This window comes from Penicillium lagena (assembly GCF_028827675.1).
Source record: "Penicillium lagena strain IBT 129212 chromosome Unknown utg000002l_segment0_segment0, whole genome shotgun sequence".
Classification (NCBI taxonomy): Eukaryota; Fungi; Ascomycota; class Eurotiomycetes; order Eurotiales; family Aspergillaceae; genus Penicillium; species Penicillium lagena.
In genome coordinates, this window is record NW_026623223.1 from 3,065,352 (window position 1) to 3,087,346 (window position 21,995).

At 52.0% G+C, this 21,995-nt stretch overlaps 9 protein-coding genes across 9 annotated transcripts; 5 read left to right on the top strand and 4 right to left on the bottom strand.

The window, feature by feature from the left end:
• Positions 1 to 106: 106 nt before the first annotated feature.
• Positions 107 to 1,723, top strand: N7510_004024 (class I SAM-dependent methyltransferase; the record flags this gene model as incomplete). The annotated part of the gene is made up of 10 exons (XM_056975950.1): positions 107 to 136; positions 187 to 245; positions 303 to 359; positions 411 to 440; positions 490 to 531; positions 606 to 681; positions 737 to 777; positions 828 to 853; positions 903 to 1,587; positions 1,642 to 1,723. 10 exons carry the CDS (start codon positions 107 to 109, stop codon positions 1,721 to 1,723), a joined length of 1,128 nt encoding a protein of 375 aa, XP_056835906.1.
• Positions 1,724 to 2,098: 375 nt separating this feature from the next.
• Positions 2,099 to 2,344, bottom strand: N7510_004025 (uncharacterized protein; the record flags this gene model as incomplete). The annotated part of the gene is made up of 1 exon (XM_056975951.1): positions 2,099 to 2,344. One exon carries the CDS (start codon positions 2,342 to 2,344, stop codon positions 2,099 to 2,101), a length of 246 nt encoding a protein of 81 aa, XP_056835907.1.
• Positions 2,345 to 5,445: 3,101 nt separating this feature from the next.
• On the top strand, positions 5,446 to 6,569 carry N7510_004026 (uncharacterized protein; the record flags this gene model as incomplete). Its single annotated transcript, XM_056975952.1, has 2 exons — positions 5,446 to 5,657; positions 5,753 to 6,569. 2 exons carry the CDS (start codon positions 5,446 to 5,448, stop codon positions 6,567 to 6,569), a joined length of 1,029 nt encoding a protein of 342 aa, XP_056835908.1.
• Positions 6,570 to 6,865: 296 nt separating this feature from the next.
• N7510_004027 (uncharacterized protein) lies at positions 6,866 to 11,993 on the bottom strand (the record flags this gene model as incomplete). Its single annotated transcript, XM_056975953.1, has 12 exons — positions 6,866 to 7,089; positions 7,148 to 7,773; positions 7,822 to 8,222; positions 8,272 to 8,403; positions 8,471 to 9,772; positions 9,826 to 10,015; positions 10,065 to 10,124; positions 10,173 to 10,256; positions 10,309 to 10,879; positions 10,934 to 10,950; positions 11,001 to 11,052; positions 11,114 to 11,993. 12 exons carry the CDS (start codon positions 11,991 to 11,993, stop codon positions 6,866 to 6,868), a joined length of 4,539 nt encoding a protein of 1,512 aa, XP_056835909.1.
• Positions 11,994 to 12,508: 515 nt separating this feature from the next.
• N7510_004028 (ribosomal RNA processing 1 family protein) lies at positions 12,509 to 13,574 on the top strand (the record flags this gene model as incomplete). Its single annotated transcript, XM_056975954.1, has 3 exons — positions 12,509 to 12,557; positions 12,612 to 12,719; positions 12,772 to 13,574. 3 exons carry the CDS (start codon positions 12,509 to 12,511, stop codon positions 13,572 to 13,574), a joined length of 960 nt encoding a protein of 319 aa, XP_056835910.1.
• A 346-nt stretch (positions 13,575 to 13,920) lies between these two features.
• On the bottom strand, positions 13,921 to 15,563 carry N7510_004029 (uncharacterized protein; the record flags this gene model as incomplete). Its single annotated transcript, XM_056975955.1, has 2 exons — positions 13,921 to 15,248; positions 15,347 to 15,563. 2 exons carry the CDS (start codon positions 15,561 to 15,563, stop codon positions 13,921 to 13,923), a joined length of 1,545 nt encoding a protein of 514 aa, XP_056835911.1.
• Positions 15,564 to 15,941: 378 nt separating this feature from the next.
• Positions 15,942 to 19,028, bottom strand: N7510_004030 (coatomer subunit beta; the record flags this gene model as incomplete). Its single annotated transcript, XM_056975956.1, has 5 exons — positions 15,942 to 16,087; positions 16,137 to 17,751; positions 17,804 to 18,193; positions 18,246 to 18,666; positions 18,724 to 19,028. The coding sequence occupies 5 exons, from the start codon at positions 19,026 to 19,028 to the stop codon at positions 15,942 to 15,944; spliced, it is 2,877 nt and encodes a 958-aa protein (XP_056835912.1).
• A 329-nt stretch (positions 19,029 to 19,357) lies between these two features.
• Positions 19,358 to 20,134, top strand: N7510_004031 (mago nashi family protein; the record flags this gene model as incomplete). Its single annotated transcript, XM_056975957.1, has 4 exons — positions 19,358 to 19,392; positions 19,442 to 19,629; positions 19,737 to 19,894; positions 19,958 to 20,134. 4 exons carry the CDS (start codon positions 19,358 to 19,360, stop codon positions 20,132 to 20,134), a joined length of 558 nt encoding a protein of 185 aa, XP_056835913.1.
• Positions 20,135 to 20,351: 217 nt separating this feature from the next.
• N7510_004032 (GID4/VID24 family protein) lies at positions 20,352 to 21,479 on the top strand (the record flags this gene model as incomplete). Its single annotated transcript, XM_056975958.1, has 2 exons — positions 20,352 to 20,982; positions 21,112 to 21,479. The coding sequence occupies 2 exons, from the start codon at positions 20,352 to 20,354 to the stop codon at positions 21,477 to 21,479; spliced, it is 999 nt and encodes a 332-aa protein (XP_056835914.1).
• Positions 21,480 to 21,995: the final 516 nt, after the last annotated feature.

The following is a 21,995-nucleotide window of genomic DNA, read 5'->3' on the forward strand; positions in this document are numbered from 1 at the left end:
CCGTCCCAACACCCCACCTTCCCGTTCTCCCCTTTTCCCTAGCCGTTTCCTTGGATTCCTTCGACGTCGACAGCTTCCACTTAGTCTTTGGAAAAGTGTCGGGAACATGGCTGAAAATATAGACCCAATCGCGGTGGTAAGTGGTGCTTTCATGTTGTGATGTGGTTATTCTCACCTCTCACCTAGGACCCGGATTTCTACTCTATGGGCACTGCCTATGACGCGGATCTGCAGGACTTTCAGTCGTGAGTGCCACTGCGAATCATGTCTATCATCGCATTCTCACTCCAGTATGTCTTCAGGGAGACCACCTCTATTGCGTCCACGATCGCGAGGGGAAGGCTAGAAAACGGTCGAAGGTCAGTCCACTTCAGCCTAAAATCGCTTCCTGAGACTAACCCGGAATGTAGATACCAGGCCACTAAAGAAGATGACTACTGGTTGGTTACGATGCATTGATGTGGTTTTACATAGAGTAACTATGTCCAGGGGTCCTTCTGACGAGCAGCAGTTCGAGGCGTTTGAAATTGGGTAAACCGCACCCCATCCAAGATCTTTCACGTCTCACCATTTAGTTAGAAGGTCTGTGATGTTAACAAACTCAGCCACATGGTGTTTCTCGTGCTAGACCACAACCAGCCGAATCCTCTTTTCCGCGCCCCCATAGGTGATTCGCCTAAGGTAGATTATACCGAGCCGATCCTCGCTTGAACATCCCGCTAACGTCCTAATGTAGAATATTTTGGACATCGGAACTGGTCAAGGGAGTTGGGCAATGTAAGTCAGTGAGTAAACCGTTTCCGGAGATCCTTTTAACAAAACATTAGCGATGTTGCCGATCTCTATCCGGCAGGTATAGGATATCTTGATCCGACTCATATTCTTAGACTGACACCAGTTAGCTGCCGTCCGCGGCGTGGATATCTTCCCACCACCCGTGTCATGGACGCCCCCGAACTGCGTCTTCGAAGTGGATGATGTGCTTCGCGAGTGGACATGGAGAGAGCCGTTTGACTTTATCCATATGCGCCTAATGTATGGTGCCTTCCCCCTGAGGGTTGGGACCAACTATACAAACAGGCCTACCGGTGAGTTTCAGTCCTCACTACTCGATCTTCTGGGTAATCAAGCCCTCATGTCTTGTTACGTTCGCTATAGCGCCCTCGAACCCGGTGGTTGGATCGAGCAGATGGAATTTGACGTGCGAGTCCGCAGCGATGACGGTACTTTGAAGGAAGAACACCAGCTATGGGGGTGGGGTGACATGTTCATTAGATGCGCCGAGCGAGCCGGACGGTCTCTCGAAACTCATCAAACGATGCGCAGCGCAATTGAGAAAGCCGGGTTTGTGGACGTGCATGAGGAAAAGTACAAGATACCCTTAGGACCTTGGCCTAAGGATAAGTTACTGAAGGAGGTCGGACACCTCCAGTATGCCCACTGGAATGCCGCTCTAGAGGGTTGGGCGATGTGGCTTCTCACCCACTTTGGGGAGCCTGTGCCGTGGATGAAGGAGGAGGTGCAGGTGTTCCTGGCTAAAGTGCGGGTGGAGCTGAAGGATCCGCACATTCACGCCTATAACCCTGCGTAGGTTTTCTTTCGAATCGCACCGCTAAAATGCTTGATGCTAATAACATTTAGGAAGCGCGTGTGGGCAAGAAAACCTACCAAGGAGGAATTGAAAGCGATGGAGGCAAATTTCGAAGTCGAGACATCGCCGTAAAGCTACTTTGAGCCTTCTTGGCGGTCGGAGATAAGACCTTTGGCGTTCTCGGATTCCAGAAGCCAATGCTTCCATCGTTACCGGCTCTTTTCGGCGCTGTCTATTATCATACCATGATCTTGACATCTACGCTCAAATACTTATACTTGCAAACATTTCATATTATGTTTAGCGTATCATGTGATTAGGGTTTGAAAGAGCGTCTCTCTGTTTCCGACATAGAAGGCAATAATGGCCGCCACTGTACAGTTAAGGCGGAGGAAGAGGAAATCCACCCATCCATGCATTAGTCTAACAAAAAGTACAGCATGTGAAAATCCACGCTCAAGTCTAGATACAGGAAAATTTCCAATCACATCTGGATAAATCACCAAATCATTGAGTTGGTGGATTTTGTGTGTTATCGCATGCAAGCCGCTGCGGTGTGCCGTGGACATTTTTCCAGCTATAGTAATCGAGCTCAGGCTTGTTATCCTCGAAATCGTCCACAGAGTCCTTGCACTCAACTTTCAGGTCCATACCACCGTCTTCGGCATTGGTCCTCGCATTGGGAATGACCATCTGGAGCTTCTCCTCGTCACCAATGATCTGAGACAGGCGGAAGGTCTTTGCCGGATCCATGCCGATGCTTCGGAGATATTCATCTTGAGCTTCGAGCGAGCTCTGACTGTTCCAGAGGTCCTTTCCATTCCAGAAATGGGGAATCCAGGCCTTGTTGGCAAAGGCCCATTTCCTTGGATCGGCTGTGATGATACAATATCTGCGAAGACAGCCCAGTCAGAACAAGTCCTACAAGAAGAGTTATTTTAATTGGTTCTTACTTGTATCCTTGTGGTCCAAACCAATCACCAGCCCTAGGAGATGTGTATTGTCCCTTGCCGATCTGATAGCTGTTCTTATTGGGGTCGGGAGTGATGGTTCCAGCTTTCAACCATTTCGCAGCTTGCTCCTTTGAAACAGTCAGAACTATATAAAGGACTATAAGGGGTCCTCATAGGCAACATACTGGGTTTGTGGTGCGGTATCCGATGACCTGACCTGGAGGAATCTGACCATTAGGGTAAAGAGCTCCGGAGACGCAAGTTATAAGGGTCACGCCCAATGCTAAGATCTTAGCCCCAAACATTGTGTTGCAAGATGTTGAAAGTAAAGGAAAAAAGAAAAAGGAATCGTGAGAAGGTGTAAGAAAATAAAAGGGGTCTGTTCCTGTGAGCAACCCGTCTTATTTACTTTAATGTCTCTGTTCGGCTTCATGTAACTATATACTCTCGGTGTGGGCCCTATTCCTACTCGATTTGGGGCTGAAAAGCCTTGTTTTGAGACAGGAAAGATCGAGATTATCAGGGGAATATCCTATAATAGTAGGTGGCTAACATCAACAATAGATGAAGAGGTTCTCAGGCCTCCAGAATGCGGGAGACCCGCCCTCGAACGGCTGCAGAACCGGAAGGCTTAGACATGGGGGCTTTAATTGGAACCTACACAGAACCTTCTTGGCAAGGCTTCATCTAGGCAGTTTCTACGGAGTAGACAATGATCGTCTGCACAAGGCTGTGTCAACCGGGATTATCCGCTCGTCTGAAGATAAATTTAGTGCTAGCGCTGACAGGATCCACCAGGGATCTCGTATATCTCGTTTTTATGTTTTAAGATTTAGTTCAGACTTAGGTTGAGTGGCAACAAGGCTGATCAAGGCGTTCAGGCGGCAGAGGCTTCCTCGATGAAGAATAGTTACGATTTGTGGGATTGTAGATTAAACTTTAGCTAAGCATATCTGGGTAATGATCGCCTGGACTAGATTCAGGGGCTGGCGTTGCAGGCTTTAAATCCTCCTAGTAACCTGCTTAGGTAAAAGGTGAATCCTCCAGGGTCCAGAAGGTTGTATGGAGTTGCTATGCTTCTATGCACACAGTTATATATACAAAGGCGCTTCCAAAGACCTGCAATAAATGTGACTTATTGACTATAGTAAGTACTATACACCGGGCATTTTGGTCTTATATTATTGTCCTAGTATTATGGACATACACCACACGCATATTCAATTGAATTCTATGGAATGGCGGGCATAGCAAGAGCTTATTCTGTTGAATTTTTGTATGTTTCACTGCCAGGCGGTAATTACCGACCCAACAACTACATGTGGTGGAAAGGCCAAGTATACCACTATTGTTAGCCCCCAACGACTCATGACTCGTGTACATTTTACACGGATGGCGAGGTTCACTTCATTCAGCTGCGGTAGAGGAATGTATAATGGCTGAAAAAGACTTGTCTGTGCTCCGTGGGGCCTGTCGATCGATTAACGCCCCATGGCCGATTATTATTTTTCCTCGTCGATGCTTCTTCCAAAAACAAACATGTACCTTCCGCCTAGAGAAAGGCTCCAGCCCATTTACCTGATAGCATTTTCCGAATCGGGCTGGAAATTACCCGCGTCTTTAACTAGTGGTCAAATATATTTTGTAATAGGTATGTATACGCGATAGATGTAGCCCAGAAATAGAAGTATGGAAATACTACAGCCCTTTGATGTAAGTGCTTTCTCGATAGATCACCCCCTCCGCCCAAAAACAGAAAAGAACATTGGCTAGAATGGATTTCCAATCGAAGCATTAGAGATTTTATGGAAGTCTGGAGGCCTTTGTTGTTAGAGACAAGTATATAGAACAAGATATCATGGCCGCATCAGGGCAAAATGGCACAGTTAATACTGCAGTTGTATAGAACATGCTTCAACTCTTGGTTGAGAACTCTCTGCACCCCCTAGACATCTTCGTCCTGAGCTGAGATGAAAGAACCTCTACCTTCCCCAACGGGTTTCGCAAAACAATTCCCATTAGCAGCCGTATGTCTCAGACCCTGATTCATCTCAAATTGTTGATGATTATACTAAAATTGGATTAACTCCCATGGTTACATTCCCCACAAGACCCCTCGATTCAGGGTTCAGACCCAGTGGGGGTTAGCTTCAGAGTCTTCGTATAGACGCTAGGGTAAGCCACACAGCCTCATGAAACAACCACATGTTTCCCAAACAGGCTAGCGTCCGCACTAAGTTTAGGTTATTTCCATAAGGATCCTGAAGAGGGTGCGGACTAATTCTGACGATCATCAGAACCACTGTTTGGCTTAGTGGCGAAAGAGGCACTATAATATTTTTTTTGGTAAAGCCTCTATAGCTGAGCCTTCCTTCTAGGACGCCTTGCGGACCTTGTCGGTATGAGCCTTGCCACTGCTACAAATTTTGATTGCAGATGAAGAGGATATCCCATTGATTACCCCTGCCTTATTATAAATATGGAGAGAACTCTATGTCTCTGAGTTTTTTTGTTTTCCATTCATTTCTCTTCAGCGTGATCACTTGAGCTGACTATACTCTCTTTTTGACTTTGTATAGAAGGCAGTCCAATCATGCTTGATAAAAAATCCGTTCTTTTTGTCAGCTTCCTGCTGGCACCTCTGGCATCAGGATTGCCTTTGGATGCTCGGTATTTCCCTGGATGGATTCCATTTCTGCCTTACCCGGTGGATTCTAGCACTGTTGTACCTTCTATATATCCATCCACTGGCTGGCCTTCGTCACCTCCGCCCACGAGCGTTCCTCCGCCAATCCCTGATCCCCATGTTTCGCCTCCCATCTCAACTCCCTATGCTCCTCCACCTCCCATCTCAACTCCCTATGTTCCCCCGCCTCCGCCCTCGAGTGGTCCTCATCCCCCATGGCGCTCATCGATCCCCCATATCCCCCCTCCTTTCTCATCGAGTGGCATTGTTCCGCCACCAATTACTCCTCCAAGCTCTGTTTGGCCCTCGGGCTCGTCAAGTGTTCATGTTCCTCCACCTCCGCCTACTTCGAGGCCTTCTATTCCACCGGCATCTTCGGGTGCCTCTATTTCTCCTCCCTCTTCGGGTGCATCTGTTCCGACTCCAGGTCCCTCCAGCGGGTTAGTCTCCCCTTCTTTGTCTGTCGGAGAATCTGCCAGAGGATGTAATTTTTGCTTCGGGTGACTAACATCACAATCTTAGTTTACCAAATCCCTCTTTGGGACCGACAAGCGTCCCCAGCGTGGGACCTTCGGGCTCGCATTCTATTCCTTCCCCGGGATCCTCTGGTGCCTCAATTCCTGGACCTTCTGGGGAGCCTTCGACTGGGACACCCGGATCTTCCACGGCTCCTGCACCCCCTGGTGTCACTACCACCTCATCTCTAGCGCCAGTCCCGCCTGTGCCAGAGCCATCAAGCTCAGAACCACCAGTGCCCATCCCAGTTCCTAACCCAGGTCCCAAGCCCGGTCCCAAACCTCCTGGACCTAACCCAGAACCCGGGCCTAAGCCTGGTCCTGAGCCTGGTCCTGAGCCTGGTCCTGAGCCTGGTCCTAAGCCTGGTCCTAAGCCTGGCCCGAAGCCCGGCCCTGCTCCTGGTCCTGAGCCTGGTCCTGAGCCTGGTCCTAAGCCCGGCCCTGCTCCTGGTCCCAAGCCTGGGCCTGCTCCTGGCCCGAAGCCCGGCCCCGCTCCCGGTCCCAAGCCTGGACCTGCTCCTGGTCCCAAGCCTGGGCCTGCTCCTGGCCCGAAGCCTGGGCCTGCTCCCGGGCCCAAGCCTGGCCCTGCTCCTGGTCCCAAGCCTGGGCCTGCTCCTGGCCCGAAGCCCGGCCCTGCTCCCGGGCCCAAGCCTGGCCCGAAGCCCGGTCCTGCTCCCGGACCTAAGCCGGGCCCTGAGTCAGGCCCCGAGCCCAAACCGAAACCCTTCCCTGGTGACTCGCCCAGCCCTAAGCCCGATGATCCGTGCAAGCCCAAGGTTAAGCGTGATCGCGAGCCCGGGTGGATGCCGCCTCAGTTCTGGTAATAGAGCTACTCGCATCGGTTATGATTGGATTATATGTCTATATTTGTGTATTAAGTCTCATAGTATTTATAGAGGCATAGATCTCTCTTTTCGATAATTGAATCCTCTATGCTTCGGCCGGAGTGTCTCTAGCTCATCCGTGTGGCATGGACAGAACCACAATGGAGGAGCTGGAGATTATATTGCAGATTTCAAGGGATGTGACCAATAATCCTTAGCCTTATGGTTCACTGCTGCTATAGATTGGATGAGATTTTTAGAAACAAGGATATTCAGAATGATTCTTTCACAATACTCTAAACCAGCCGTCCATTGTCCGCCTCTTTCCCTTTGGGCGTCTGTCCAGACCGCCGCTTGAGCACGCGGCACAGAAATGATGCACCGCGGCAGATCCCACGTACCAGAGACGTGGGATTGTAGTGCTTGACGCGGAACATGTAGTAGAGCAGGACGGTACCGCAGACGTTGAAACCGATGTAAGCCCAGCCCAGTCCGAAATTGCGCCAACGTTCGCTGTAGACTAAATGATGATATGAATTAGTTTTGTACAAGAGAAAAAGGGGTATGAAGTAACATACAGATATTGCTGGGTGCCAGGTACTGGTCGGCGTTGGTCAATTGGCAAAATTGGCATCCGCTCGTGGCGGCCGCATTATACAGCTGTCCGCCAGAAGCCTTGACGTAAGGTTCCAGATATGCTCCACAAGTTAATCCGGAAGGCGGATTGAACACGCTCAGCTCAGCATCCGCACAGTGGATCCGGCGGCCATGCAAACCAGTAGCTGTGAGACCGGCAATTAGGTATGTGAGAGGCGAAGCACGGTACATAAAGATCCAAAATCCTGGCAGGGCACGCGGCGGCTGCATGACTCCGTTAAAAGTAAGACACATGACGAACAACAATGTCGCGATGGTGCCACCGGTCTCGGCGTCTGGCAGCGCCGAGATTACCAGCGATGCGAAGGTGGACGTGAAGAGGTAGAACTGGATGACCAAAAGCAGCATCAAACCCTGCCGGTGAGGCGCTTGAGCGGCACCGTAAACCGGAAAGTAGTAACCGGCCCAAGAAATAACCGCGACTAGAATCTGCCATGGGACCTCGACGATGACGTTTGCAATCAGAAACGCGGCCCATGAGTACGCCTTGGAGGGTCGTTCGCGGACTTCATATAGGGAACGTTGGACAACGAATTTGGGCATGATCCTAATGGTACGTCAGTCTCGGCAGAAGTCTTTGTGGCGGATTACTTACTGCTGCACCAGTGTCGAGAAGACAGACGTCAGCATAAAGGCACTGAACAGAACATCCTGGAATCCCTGCAGAGAGCTATCGGGCTTGAAAAATGTAAATCCAATAAAGAGCGAGGACAGCGCTCCCAAGAGAATCTTGGCCCAAACATAGGACGGCTCTCGCCAGTACTGCTGGAACACACGATGGGTAACATGCCACAGTTGAAACCGGAAGGGCATTGCGTATTCCCCCTGCTGGGCCGGTTCTTCAGTACTGGCTACCGATGCCCGTTTCTCGTGAATGAGACCAATTTCCGTCTGCACGTCTTTTGCTTGTGAGCTGTTGTTCCACACCAGAGACCAATCTTTGTCGGCTTTGCCAGAAGCACCGGCGCCAATGATCTCCAACATGTATTCGGCAGGCTATGTCTATTAGCAATGAGAGCATCCATCCTATGTTTCAGAGTCTTACGTTTTCCGAAGAGCCGCAGACCCGGGCCCCGTTGTTCTCAAAATAATCCAGTAGAGCGCGCGATTGCTCTCCGATTTCTCCGAAGTAGACAGTCTTTCCTCCTTTCGCAAGAAACAAGAGACGATCAAATTGCTGTTTCTTCGTTAGCTCGCATTCTAAGACATGCAAGGACATGCATCTCTGTGGCGGGATCTCATACCTGGAATAACAGAGCACTTGGCTGATGGATAGTTGACAGAACAGCTTGGCCATGCTCGGCCAGTTTGCGCAGGAAAGAACAGATAGCCCACGAGCTTTGCGAATCCAATCCACTGGTAGGCTCATCGAGGAAGATCAGAAGCGCTGGCTTCGCGGCCAGCTCAACGCCAATAGTCAACAGCTTTCTCTGTTCAACATTCAGGCCCTCTCCCGGAGTTCCGACAATTGCATCGGCAAAGTCTTGCATGCCGAGCATATCGACCACCTCCTCAACATAGTTGTACTTTTCTTGCTTGGAGACTGTCTTGGGTTGGCGCAGCATCGCACTGAACCGGAGAGCCTCTCTCACCGTCGTGGTGGGGAGATGAAGGTCCTGCTGCTGAACATAACCGGTCTTTCTCTGGAAACTGTTATCCAGCGGTTTGCCATTGACAAACATGTCACCTGTGACAACGCCAATAGAGACACGCTTGGCGAGAACATCGAGCAAAGTCGTCTTGCCAGCACCAGATACTCCCATCAAAGCGGTTAGTGTACCGGGTTTGACCCAGCCGGAGACATTGTCTAGCAGACGTCGCTCGCCACCTTTGATAGGAATATCATAGCAGACGTTCCGCCATGTGAAGATATCGTGCTGCGCTGGAATGGCCGATGCATCCCTTTCCGCATTTTCCTTCTTTTGTTCCATATTAACTTCAGCCACGTCGGTGGTACCTTTTTGGCCCTTGTCAAGGTGACGGAGTTGAGCTGGCACATGGCCTCGCCGAAATACCAGAAACTCGGCTTTCGAAGAGGTGGCTGAATTGATTTCTGAGGAAACCAGATAGAGCACCATAAAGAATATCCAAAAACCGATCAAGATGCCCAGGTTTCTCCATTCATGCGCGTACGTGTAAGTGTACTGGCTTTGGATGTAGGCATCCCCGGAAACGGTTCGTTCGCCTGCCACAGAACCACGCTCAGAACAGATAAAGGAATCGCCACTCAGACCTGGGTAGGCTGGGATGAACTGAGAGCACTCAAAGCGACGGCCGTGGAATTCGTTGGCAATCAGCGCCTCGAACGTGTAGAAAACAGGGTTTATCCACCGGATCCAGCTGAACCAGGGGATGGAGCTCATTTCTGGGACTGGGATCACGAATCCTGTGTAAATGACAATCGCCAACACCATCACGCCGGCCATGGACATCGCTTGTGCGAGAGTTTTAGTGCAAGCAGCCAGTGTACGAAAGACGCATGACATTGTAAGAGTGCTGAGGAAGGTAAAAAGGAAAAATATGAAAAATTGAGAAGGCTCGGGTCGCTTCATTTAAGTTGTTAGCTTGTTCAATATTTTGACTGGGGGATATCACGTACAAGACTCGCCAAGAAGTAGAAAATGATGTTAAACACCACAGCAGCCACAAATTTGACCGGTATATCAGAGACAATGCCGCCCAGTGACTCGGTAAATGGATGAACAAAAGCATAGGAAGCTTGCTTCTCGATGATAGGCCGCTGGTCGTAGAGCGAATTAATCTCGGTGATGCTAATAAGAGCATTCAACCTAGAGGGTATCAGAGCCAAGATCCTGTTGCATTTTTATCGAGACTTACAAAACAGAGAAGAACAACGCAGCGCCTTTGCTTTGAAACCCCACGGTTGCATTTGGCGTTCTAAGCATGTGAGTAGCTGTTCATTGACAGTGCGATCCATGGACTTACCCAAAGTAGATCGATCCAATAACCAGAGACATGACAACTCGCCCAATAACCGTTGTCAGAGTAGAGGGTTTGTCGTTCCAAATTCTGACGAACATCAGCCTGATGTACCAGAAATTCGAATGACTCGGAAACCAACCTTTGGTAAGCTCTTTTGGTACACAGTCGAACCTGCATAGGAATAGAAATGACATAAGGACTCTTAGGCCGAACATGCTTTGCCTGTCGCAACCTTTTCGTCTCGTCAAAGTCCTTCTCGGCAGTCCCACCTAGAGGGTATTCTTCACGGTACTGGGCGATCTCTTTCTGCAGAGCAGCGTACTGAGGGCTCTTCTTCCAGTACTTCTCAAACTCACTGGGCGTGCGTGGAACTTTGCCCTCCATACCCTCGCGAGCAATACGTTCCTGGGGGTTTGTGACAGAAGTCAAGAAGTCCCCGGTGGTCTGACGCAGCGGACACTTCCAGCCCATCTCGACAAAGTAGTCTTTGGCTTGACTGCATGGACCGAAGAAGATCTCGTGTCCTTCGTACAATACGATGACCTTGTTAAAGACATCGTAAATTGCTTGAGAGGCTTGATAGATTGCAACCGCATGGCAGCTCCCAGTCAGATTCGACGAAACTCGCAGTGCTTTGGCAAACTCCAGTGCGCTGGCAGAATCCAAGCCTCGAGTGCTGTTGTCCCATGCACCAACGGGGGCTCCAGAGACTGATACAGGGTTAGTTTAACTTTAAATTATTTATATGAGGACGTTTAACTCACGGCCCATCTCGGCAATGCTAAGTCAAATGTCAGAAACGAAGTAGGAATGCAATGAATGTTTACGCACCTAACTCGCTTGCGCTCACCTCCTGAGACGCCTCTGATGTAGTCATCTCCCACTAAATGATCTGTTAACTTCTTCTTCTTCTTCTTCTTGGTTCAAAAATAGGATAGACGCACCTTTGGTGTTGTATGTATGGCTCAAACCGAAAACAGCCATGGCGACCTGAGTGATGTACTTCGCGTAAGACAACCGATTGATTCCGTTCAGCCGGTTCTCTGGAGTCCTGGCGGCAGCTGCAAACTCCAGCGTCTGGCCCACAGTGAGGTGAGGGAAATGCTTGTCGACTTCCTGGTTGTAGACAACCTCGCCCTTGAACTCCTTGTGCATCTTCTCCATGGAAATACCGTTGTACTGGATATCTGAGCCCTTGCCCACTTTCAGGCCATGGAGCTCGCCGGATATAGACTTCAAGAGAGTTGAACAACCGCTACCAGGGCGACCGAGCACAATAAGCAACTCGCCGCTTTTGAGGACACCGTCAAAGTCCCGCAGAATCTGCTTCTGAGGCACCCGACTTCCGCAGGCTAGATACTCCTGAGGCCTGAAGGGTGCCATAAACAGCGAAGCCACATTGTTCTGGTACTGAAGTGCCGAGCCGGTGCCAGAGATGTTGAGATTCTCGAACACGACACCGGTGGATTTGCGCATAGGAACGCCCTCCCTATCCATAAGCTTGAGCATCATGCGAGCCCATTTGTAATGGTCGAACTGGTCGCTCGTGGGATCGAGCACAGGGTCGCCCAACTCGAGACCATCCAGGGTATCCTTACGCTCGACACCTCCCATGCTAGCAACCCCAGAGTCAGCAGCATTGTGCCCGGGAAAATTAGACGCTAGGCGAGTGAGCTCGGCGCGGTCCTCCGGGCGGAAGTGCTCGAACACCCGTTCATCGGTCTCGGAAGTGGCAACAGAGCTCGACTGCGATACACGATGGTCATGGGAGGAACTGGGCTGGAATATCACATCGTTGTCTTGTTCTTCATCCTGTTGAGCCATGTTGACGATGAGAAGGCGATAGGTAAGTGGGAAGTAGCAAACAGAAAGAAGCAGACAGGAAATGTCCCTGGTGAGACAATGACATCTGCAAGAACGGGCTAGGTGGCACGACTAGCACTGGTGGGTAAACATGAGATATGCGACCCTGATCCAGCCCACATTACTGGGGTCTCCAGGGCTCGCATACTCTCATTCGGTGGATATGGAAGTCGTGATGTCAATATCCAGCGGGATCGTATTGGCATCGCCGGATGCAGGCGCTCAGCTGTCAACAGCAACACAGAGGCCATCGTGTACCTGAATCAATCAAGCCATGCAATAAGCCGTAGTAGAATTGAGAAATGAGGAGATCCAACACAGCAATGACGGCATAATTGAAGCTCCATCTAACCCTAAGCTGAGCATATCTGCAGTTGATGCCTGAGGCCAAATATCAGGCAAACAGTGCAAACCCGCTATCTATTGAAAAAATAATTTATCGCAACGATAACCAAATTCCTTAACCAACAGACACAATGGCCGAGATCGAGAAGACTCCTTTTGTCAGGGAGCTCGCCTCGAGCGGTATGCACCCATGTCCTCTTGCTCCGAATGATGAATGCTAATTGAACACACCAGACCGCAAGACCCGCGACAAGGCCCTCGAGTCCCTAACGCTCTTCCTCCGCTCACGCACCGATCTCACCCTCGTGGACCTCCTCAAGCTGTGGAAGGGCCTGTTCTTCTGTACGTAAGCCCGTTTCAGAGCCCTCCGAACCAAAATTAACAACATGAATAGGCTTCTACCACTCCGACAGACCTCTCACCCAGCAAGCCCTCGCGCGCGCTCTCTCCTACTCCCTCGTCCCCTCCCTCCCCCACCAAACCGTGCACCGCTTCCTGCGCGCTTTCTGGATCACCATCGGCCGCGATTTCCACTCGCTTGATCGGTTACGGCTGGACAAGTACCTGTTTCTGATTCGGTGCTTTGTCGGTGTTGCATTTGAGATCTTTGTGAAGCGGAAGACTGGACAAAACCAAGTAGACGGGAAGAAGCGTAAGCGAGAGGACGCCAAGCAGAAAAAGGGTGGGAAAAAGCAGAAGAAACAGGAAGAGACCAAAGCCGCCTCTATTGCAGAAGATGACGAGACATCGGAGGGCAAATGGGCCGATCTGGAGGCTTACATATCCATCATTGAGGAGGGCCCGCTGTGCCCGCGCAACTTCGATCCAGACCAGCCTTCCAAGCCTGTGACAGAGGAGGGAGGGGATCCTAATTTTGTTCCTATGCCGCATGGCCCGGATGGACTTCGCTACCATGTTGTTGATATCTGGGTTGACGAACTGGAGAAGGTGCTTGAGTTTGAGGAGGAAGAAACTGAGGGAGGCAACCGCAAGATCAAGGGCGATGTCCCCGTGGAGTTGATTCTGCGGCCACTGGAGACACTGCGCACGGAGAGTCCCTACAAGCCTGTGCGAACGAGGGCGGCCGAGGCATTGGGTGATGATCGACTGGTTGAGTGGGGGGTGCGGGAGAGGGAGGTCGAAGAGGAGGAGGATGAAGACAGCGAGCAAGAATGGGGTGGGTTTGGCGATGACTGATTAATTGGGTGAGTGTAGAATATGTTCCTATTAGACCAGCATTATTTGATAGCAATAGCATTGTTTTGAAATTAACACCTATTGGCGTGCCAAAACCTAAAAAGGCAAAGCTACCGGGAAACGGGAATCCATAGGTTCCCATTTTGCAACCAAATGAAAATAGTGTTTAAACTATACAAGGCACTTTCTGGCTACTGGACACTCGAAGAGCCTTTCCAGGCATCTCGGGCTATGAAGCGGCGAGCCAACCAAAAAAAAAAAACCAAAACTAGACACCGGGTCTATTGCGCGAGGGTATCATGGAGGGATGGCAAAGACCCAGAAGGAAACAACACAAAAAAAAATTCTATACTCTTGGGCCCTCCGCCTCGTAGACCCGACCCGACTTGGACAGCATGGTGCCCAGGCCATGGTGGATCTCGGCCTGGAACGCTTCAAAGGGAAGCTGCTCGCCGTCGATGCTGATGTAGCCTTCCTTTTCGTGAGGGATCAAGCGGTACGCGGTGACTTTGCGCACCTTGACATCGGGCATGTCGAAGAACCCGCCGGTGGTGATCTCGTTCATCATCTTTATCGACGAGGCGCGACTGACCATGCCGTCGATGGTGACCACGTCCAGGAACCCGTCGTTCGGCAGCGCGGCCGGGAAGAAGTTTGTGTCCTTGGTCATGATTGCCATGTTGCCCGCGTAGAAGTTGCCCATGGTTTCACCAGGGATGACTTCCCAGTCCTCGGGGAGCTTGTCCATCACCGTGCCGTACTTGAGCTCTGGTAAACTTGGTGATTGCTTTGCAGCCTCTATGCGGTCACTGTCGGCAGAGGTAGGATCATCTGGTCGATTCTTGAATGACACGTAGTGTTCCTTGATGGCCGTTTTGTCTTTCATATCGACCTTCATCGCCAGGTCACAGGGGTATATAGTGCGCTGCATTAGACGGATCAGGAACCCGAATGTGAAGCGCTGCGCGCCCATCCATCGGATATTATCCGTGCCCAGATCCGAGTCCGCCACGATGCCGAACGACTGCGAGAGGAAGGACAGTGTTCGCGAGTCTTTCTGCGTGATGGAGACCAAATCCAGCGGCGTCCGGAGTCCCTTGACAATTTCCACCGCCGTGATAGACACGCTATCTGTTCCAAAACAGTTCCAGGTCATCCCGTTCCCAGAGCCGCAGGGCAGCAGAGCAACGGGCATTCTGGCCAGAGCCTCTCGGCCATTCGGCCGTTTCCCCAATCCATTGAAAACCTCGTACGGCAGCCCGTCGCCCGAGCAACAAATAACAGCATCGTACGCATCCAAATCCAGCTGCTCCGCAATCTCAATCGCATGTCCGCGATGGGTGGTGGCCTGCACGTCCATCTCGCACTTGGCCGCGGCGAAGATCGGCGCCGCATAAGTCCCGAACAGATAGGAAGCAGTTCCTTTCCCACCAAATGGATTCACCAAGACCTTCAGCCTCTTCCTACGCTGCGCATTTCCATACGCACGGTCGATCAACTTGCGGACCCACGTCTCCATCGTCGCGCTCTCCTTCTGGCTAACGGGGTACTCCAGAGTAGCGACGGAGACTTCGTTCTTGCCCGCGGGGCGCGCATAGGTGATGACGAGGTTGGAGGACTTCAATTCGGCATCGAGGACATTGAGCAGGGCAATGGTGTGTTTGGTCTCTGATTCTGTATAGGAAAATGTCAGCGGGCACGGCAATAATAAGCTTCGTCGAGGCGCGAATGATCGGCCATCGAGAGGCCACCGAAATAACGGTCTGACGTACCGGACTTGCATAATCCACAGCAGCTACGGTCCGGTTTGCGAGCGAAGCGCTCATCTGTGTGCATGGTCAGTGATGCATAAGGTACCGAGACAGGCGCGCAGTTCTTACCGACGACCAAGAGCGAGTCGCTGCCGAGCGTGAGGGAGACCGAGGTGTCGACGATCACGGCCGCGTCGCGCAGCAGGGGCTGGTCGGGCGCGGGGGAGGTAGCGGACATTTTGGAGCGGAGAGCAGGTCAAAGCATGGCAGACTAAGAAGATATAAGTGTATACAGCTAAGAATAATAATAATCCAGAGGAAGAAGAGGAAAGGGGAAAGAAAGCAAGGTGTCTCTCGCTTGCCTGTGTCTCCACCGGGAACCCGCGGCTGATGATGACTGTGGCCCCCAATCGGGGGTGTCAAGAATTAATTAGTGGGTGGATAAGAAGTTGGGTTAAGGAAGGACCTAGATCAAATTGTTTTTCTATCCACGACCTAGTTACTAACCGACTCCAGAGAAGAACAGGGAGAACAGAAAAAAGGAAATAAACACATTCGTCTCGAGGAATTGAGCAGGGGACTAAGTAAGTAAAGATATAGTTAGGGTTGCATTCTACTACGCTGCCGCGGCGGCCTTCAGCCCCTTGAGTGAGCCCAGGCTCAGTGCCAGGCCCTGCGACCGACTTCTTATCCGCACGAACCCGGTGATTGGCCCGTCTTCGCCCTCCTTTTCGATGCTCAGGTTGGCCAGGGCATCCTCGCCTGCACACATAGTTAGTAACCGGTTGAAAGTTGGGACAGAGAGACATACCGAATACACTCCGCGCATACAGGTTGGCGCTCAGGAACCGACAGTCGCCCTTGAGGGACGCTTCGGGCGTCAAGCACGCCATGTTCGTGCTCTCCATCAGGTGCTTGAGGAAATCCCGTAGGGTCTTGGCCTTGGAGTTGATGTTGACCTTGTTCTCCCACTCGAACTCGGTCCACATGGTCCGGAACTGGGTCTCGGTGCACTGCGCCGGCTGGATGTAGTCCATGATGTCCGCATGGATGTCGTTGAGGATGACCACGTGGGTCTCGGTGGAGCTGGCGCCATCGTACACGATGTTGCCGAAGATGACACCGGTGTCGGTCGACGACACCTTGACCGTTGCCTGCACGTTCAGGAAGTCGCGCGGACCCAGGTTGTGTGTCGACGGCCGTTCAACCACCTTGAGGTCTCCGAGAGTCGCAAACTCCACGGACAGGTTCTGCAGGGTCTCGGCGGTTTGGTTGACCAGCAGCACATCTAGGACAATGTCAAATTGGTGAACCGTAACGTAGGCTTCAGCGTAAACTGAATCGGAGAAACCAGTTAGTTGCACCACCCGGCTCAGCTTCGAGGAGACGTTCTCCACGATGGTTTCGCCGCCCGTGGCCTTGGCGAGATCCAGCTCAATTTCTTCTGCCCCCTCCGTGGCATTCTTCTTGGTGAACTGTCGAATTGGAATGGCGTCGTCAACCTGTACAGCACTCTTTGCCTTCTCCGAAGCCTCCTTGGCGGCTCTCTTCTTGTCCTCCACCTGAACCATGGCACGGAAGGCCTTGCGGGTGTCCTCGAGGAAGGTGGTCTCGAGATCCTTCTTCTCCGAGAATTCGGCCAGAGAGCGCACGCAGCACATTATGCGGTCCACAGAGTCCTCGTCGATGGGAGCCTTGACGAAGTGTGACTGGCCAACGCGCATGATCGAGATCATGATAAGCATCGCCTCGGCGCGAAGGGCATTGGTACGGGCGGCATCCTGCGAAACTTCGGAATGCCGCATCACCAACTTGGTCAAGGTCGAAGAGAGAACAGTGGCGAGATAGTAGTCACCATCCAGAATGAGCTGACGCAGAGGCGGCTTTTGGGCTGCCTTGACGGCTTCCAGTCGGGCGGCTGCGGCAGACTGGCTGGTGAGAGCGCTCTCTGTCGCGTATGTTCCATCCGCCAACACCTTCCGCGATCCAGACGGGGTTGCAGCCTTAGCATGACCGTTCGGCTGCTCTTGCGTAAGAAGAGCATTGTCTTCGGGGACCTCATCAAGCAGCCGTTGCTCCGAAGCCAAGATGGGAATTTCCCCAAGACTGGCTCGGATCTTTTTCCAGGCCTCCCGAATGTCGTTCTCCTCCAAGGAGTATTCTCCGACAACCCAAAGGACACCACGGTAGACCTTTCCAGCCCGAACCTCGCTCAGAGTCGAGACGAGACGTTCGACAATCCCCGCACGCAGCTTAGGGAATTTCTCAACAACCTCCTTGACGAAGGAAATCACGTCAACGGCGGAGTTGTTGTTGAAGTCGGCAATGAAGTCCATCAGAAGATCGACGACGCTAGCGGCAATTTCCGAGAATTTGATGGCGCAGTTATGTATTGACTGAATTAAGAGTTGGCGGTATTCGCTGTTCTATAGACGACGTTAGCACGACCGGCATATCCACAATGGCTGGGCGACCTACCTGTTCATATTGCTCATCCACGGTCTTGGAAAGCTCTTTTTTAAGCAGCATCACAATTTCTTCAACATTCTTGCTCGAGACCATTTCCAGAGCAATGCCGAGGGCCTTTCTCCGAACATCGATATCCGGGCTGGTGAGAACACGCAGAATCTCCATAGTCAAATCATCCAGAACACCTTCATTGCGGATCCGCAGCTGGTCCACACGGTCCAACACGATAAGCTTGACATTGTTATCGGCCTCCCGAATAGCGAGTTCGATCAATTTGCCCGCGGCGGCTTTGACGGCGACGGGGTTGCTGGTGAGAGCGGTGAGGGAGGTCGCGGCCTCGTAGATCACGGTGCTGGTAGGGGCATCGAGGAGATCGAAGATCAATTTCAAGTACCGTGCCTGTTGCTTTTTAGTGATGCTATGCGATTGGCGTTGACATGGCTAAACTAACCTTGTTCTGGGTATTCTGCACTGCGTCCTTGCGAATGAACTCCAACTCGGCCAATTGAAGCAACTCGTCCGTGTTGGGAACGCTGTCAAACGTGGTTGCCAGGTACTCCAGCGCCTTTTGGTGGCTGATGGACATGAGGGCCGCAAAGGCATTGCGCTTGCACGTGGGGTCATTCTCCGACTCGAGGAAGGTCTGGATGAGTTCCGGGGCGTCGGGGATGAGAGACTCGGAGTGTTGGAAGATGGACGCCACGGCCCAAACGGCGTTCTTGCGGACGTAGGCGTGACGGTGGTCGAGACACGAGCGGGCCGACGAAAGGAGGGGCTCGATCAGTTCGGGCTCGCGGAGTTTGGCCAGGAAGCGAAGGGTGTTGCCTCGGATGTATTCATTGGCATGTTGCAGATCGTTTCGAATTCCGTTACTGCAAGATTTGTGAGTCTACCGCTTATAGCGAAGGGGGAGCGCAATGCATCCTTACCACACCAAGATCATCTCCTGCTTCAGCTTGCCACTCGAATCGTGTTTGGGGCAGATCTCGTAGTAGAAGTACAGCAATTTCTTCAGCGCCTTGCTCTTGGAGGGCATGACAAAGCGAATGATGTGCATCAACAGTTGCGCCATGGGATCCCCATTGAGCATGATCGTAACAATTGTCCTCATTGTCTCCATCTTGGTCTCGTCGGTGCCTTTCTCCAGCTGCAGCTTCAGCTCCTGTATAGTCGGCTGGTCCGCCGTGTTGTCCATATGGACCAGGCTGTACGTATTTTCGAGAAACGACGCCATGATGGATGGGGGGAGGAGGCGATGGGAGGGAAGGGGAGCTGCCAGTGGTTAGTTCAACGTGTTTGTTTTCGAAGGGGAGGTGGGTCGGACACACCAGGGTGAGTCCTCCAGGGACAGGAGGCAAGACCAATGTCACGAACGAGCAATTAGAGCAGACCAACAGCGCTCGCCCGTGGAATCATCGGCGGAGAGTGAGTTGGCTTTGGTTGACTTGACTTGTGGGGGGGAAACAGGTCGACTTGTCCATGCGTGGCCCGTCTGTGTGGATGACTAAGCCCGCCTCTTTTCCTTCTCGCGGACACCACTGCTGCCCTTTGTCAATTGCCAAAATGTCGCAAAACGACCCCTTCTACATTCGATACTAGTAGGTGATGGTGCTGCTCTGGTATACTCAGTTGCTGACAGGCCCGCAGCTCCGGTCATTCTGGGCGGTTCGGCCATGAGTTCCTCGGTGTGTCCCCCCGCAATCGCTTCGCTGGATGCTTGTCGCTGACTTGTAGAACAGAATTCGACCTCCGGACCATCGCAGATGGCAGCAGCGCCGCCGTGCGATATGCGAACAACTCCAACTACCGCAATGACTCCCTGATCCGCAAAGAGAGTGAGTGATGGAACCACACCCAGGTGCAGACTCGAGTTGACGAGGGATTAGTGTGCGTGAGCGCTGCGATGATCCAGGAGGTGAAGCGCATTATCAAGGATAGCGAGATCATGAAGTACGTGGTCCAATTCCCCCCTGCAAGGGCCGAGGAACCTTTGCGCTGACCAAGGCACCCAGAGAGGACGACTCCAAGTGGCCGCAGAAGAACAAGGACGGACGCCAGGAGCTAGAGATTCGCATTGGGAATGAGCACATTTCATTTGAGGTATGTTCGCGTGTCATGCAAGAGAGAGAGAGAGAGAAATATATCTGACTTTGGGTTGTGTAGACTGCGAAGATCGGCTCTCTGGTCGATGTGACCGAATCGGCGGACCCGGAGGGCTTGCGAGTGTTTTACTACCTCGTGCAGGATCTGAAGGCGCTGATTTTCTCTTTGATTTCCCTGCACTTCAAGGTATGCTTCCGCGTCTTCTGCTTTGACCGACCTATCCTGACAGCCCTATAGATCAAGCCTATTTAAACGCTGTCCGGGCGACCACATTGGCTGTTGTTGTTACCTTTTTTTTTTTTTCTCTTTTGCTTACGATAACTATACACCGGGCGTTTCATCAGGATCAGGACTATGTAGTGGCGACGAGCAAAAATGAATCTCATCCTTCTGTAGTCGAGACTGTCGAGTAAGGCTTCTGCCTCAGGCACCCGTTTCCCACCCCCGCGCTCGCATGACCCAAATCCAACCAACCCGGGCCGTTGCTCTTCCCATCTGCGAACACTTCTTCCTTATTCTCTTTCGCTCGTCTCGGTCCGATGTGCCCTTCGCTTCTTGCCCTGACCCGCCCTCAATGCCCACTCCGAGCAACAACCAACCGCCTGCTCCTCCATCCATCGCCCAGGTGATCTCCGCCCGAACCTGTCCTCCCGAACTCGACAGAATCTCGGCCCGCAGAGACTCTCCGGACTCCACGCTTTCCAGCGACACGATCGACAATGTTCTCTCCCCCGAAAGCATCGCTGCCCCGTCCGTCCTGAGCCGATCCGACGATGGCGGTTCGCCGCTGCCGACGGATCCGCTGAAGGTGGAGAGGAAGATGTCTGCCGATGATGAGACTGGGCCTGGCAGATCCAGTTCTCCCACCGAATCATCATCGTGTGCGCGCGGTCAGTCGTCGGTCACGCCGGCAAACTCGTCGCTGCTTCGTTATGAATTTTCCAATGTGAGGGTATGTGCCCAACCCACGCGACCACCCCGCCGCCACTCTCAATTGACCATCCCCCCAGCTTCTGCCAAATCATACCTCTTCCTTTCTGCGCTCGGGAAGCAAGTTTGTCGGCACGCAGCAGTCGGATCGCCAGGTCTATAATGTTGATGTGGAAATCAAACATGTGGACATGGCCGAGTCCTATCTATGCGGCTACCTTCGCATCCAAGGTTTGTACCGCCGGCTTCACACTTCGTCTCGGACTCGCTCTGATATTCTTCAGGTCTTACCGAGGATCACCCTACCTTGACTACATTTTTTGAAGGAGAGATCATTGGCACCAAGCATACTTTCCAAACTCGTAACGAGGCATGGGGCGCCACGGAGAAAACTGACATGCACCACTGGTCTCGGTTCGCGGCGTGGCGACCCCTGGCGAAGCAGGCGAAACGAACGGACTTTACATATCGCAACTTCGCCCAACGTGAGCACGTCTTTATGAGATGGAAAGAATACTTCCTTGTGCCCGACCATCGCGTGCGCACCATTTCCGGCGCCAGCTTTGAGGGATTCTACTACATCTGTTTCAACCAGGTCGCGGGAACCGTGAGCGGCGTGTACTTCCATGCAAAGAGCGAGCGGTACGTATGATATCTCAACTGTTAGTGACCACGGTATACTGACTGCAATTTGTTGCCTTGACAGATTCCAACAGCTTGAGCTCAAGCATGTAGAGGATCGTGGATGCGCGCCAGCAGTCGAGTTCCGCTAAGGTCCCCGAACTTGACTGCTGGCGCCGATCTGCAAGCTGATCCTTTGTTTCTGTCTCTTCCTCTCGATACCCTCTACTGTTCTTCTCTTCTTTCTCTCTCTCTCTCTCTCTCTGTGCGTCTTTGGACTGCCACGGCTAAGCTGTGCTTCCTGGTTTGCTCTTACTTGACAAGATGCTTGGTTTTTGATTCTCGGATTGATACCTGGCTGTACCTCACTCCGTGGTTTCCATTCATCTCCGTGCCATCTTCCTGATCTTGATCTTGTTCTCCCCATGCCTCGGGTTTGAACCAGTAACATATCTCCTCCCTCCATCCCAACCAAGCTGCCACATGCCATACAGCTGTTCATACATTATCCTCTTTTGTTCGGATCTGCCGTTCAGAATTTTATCTC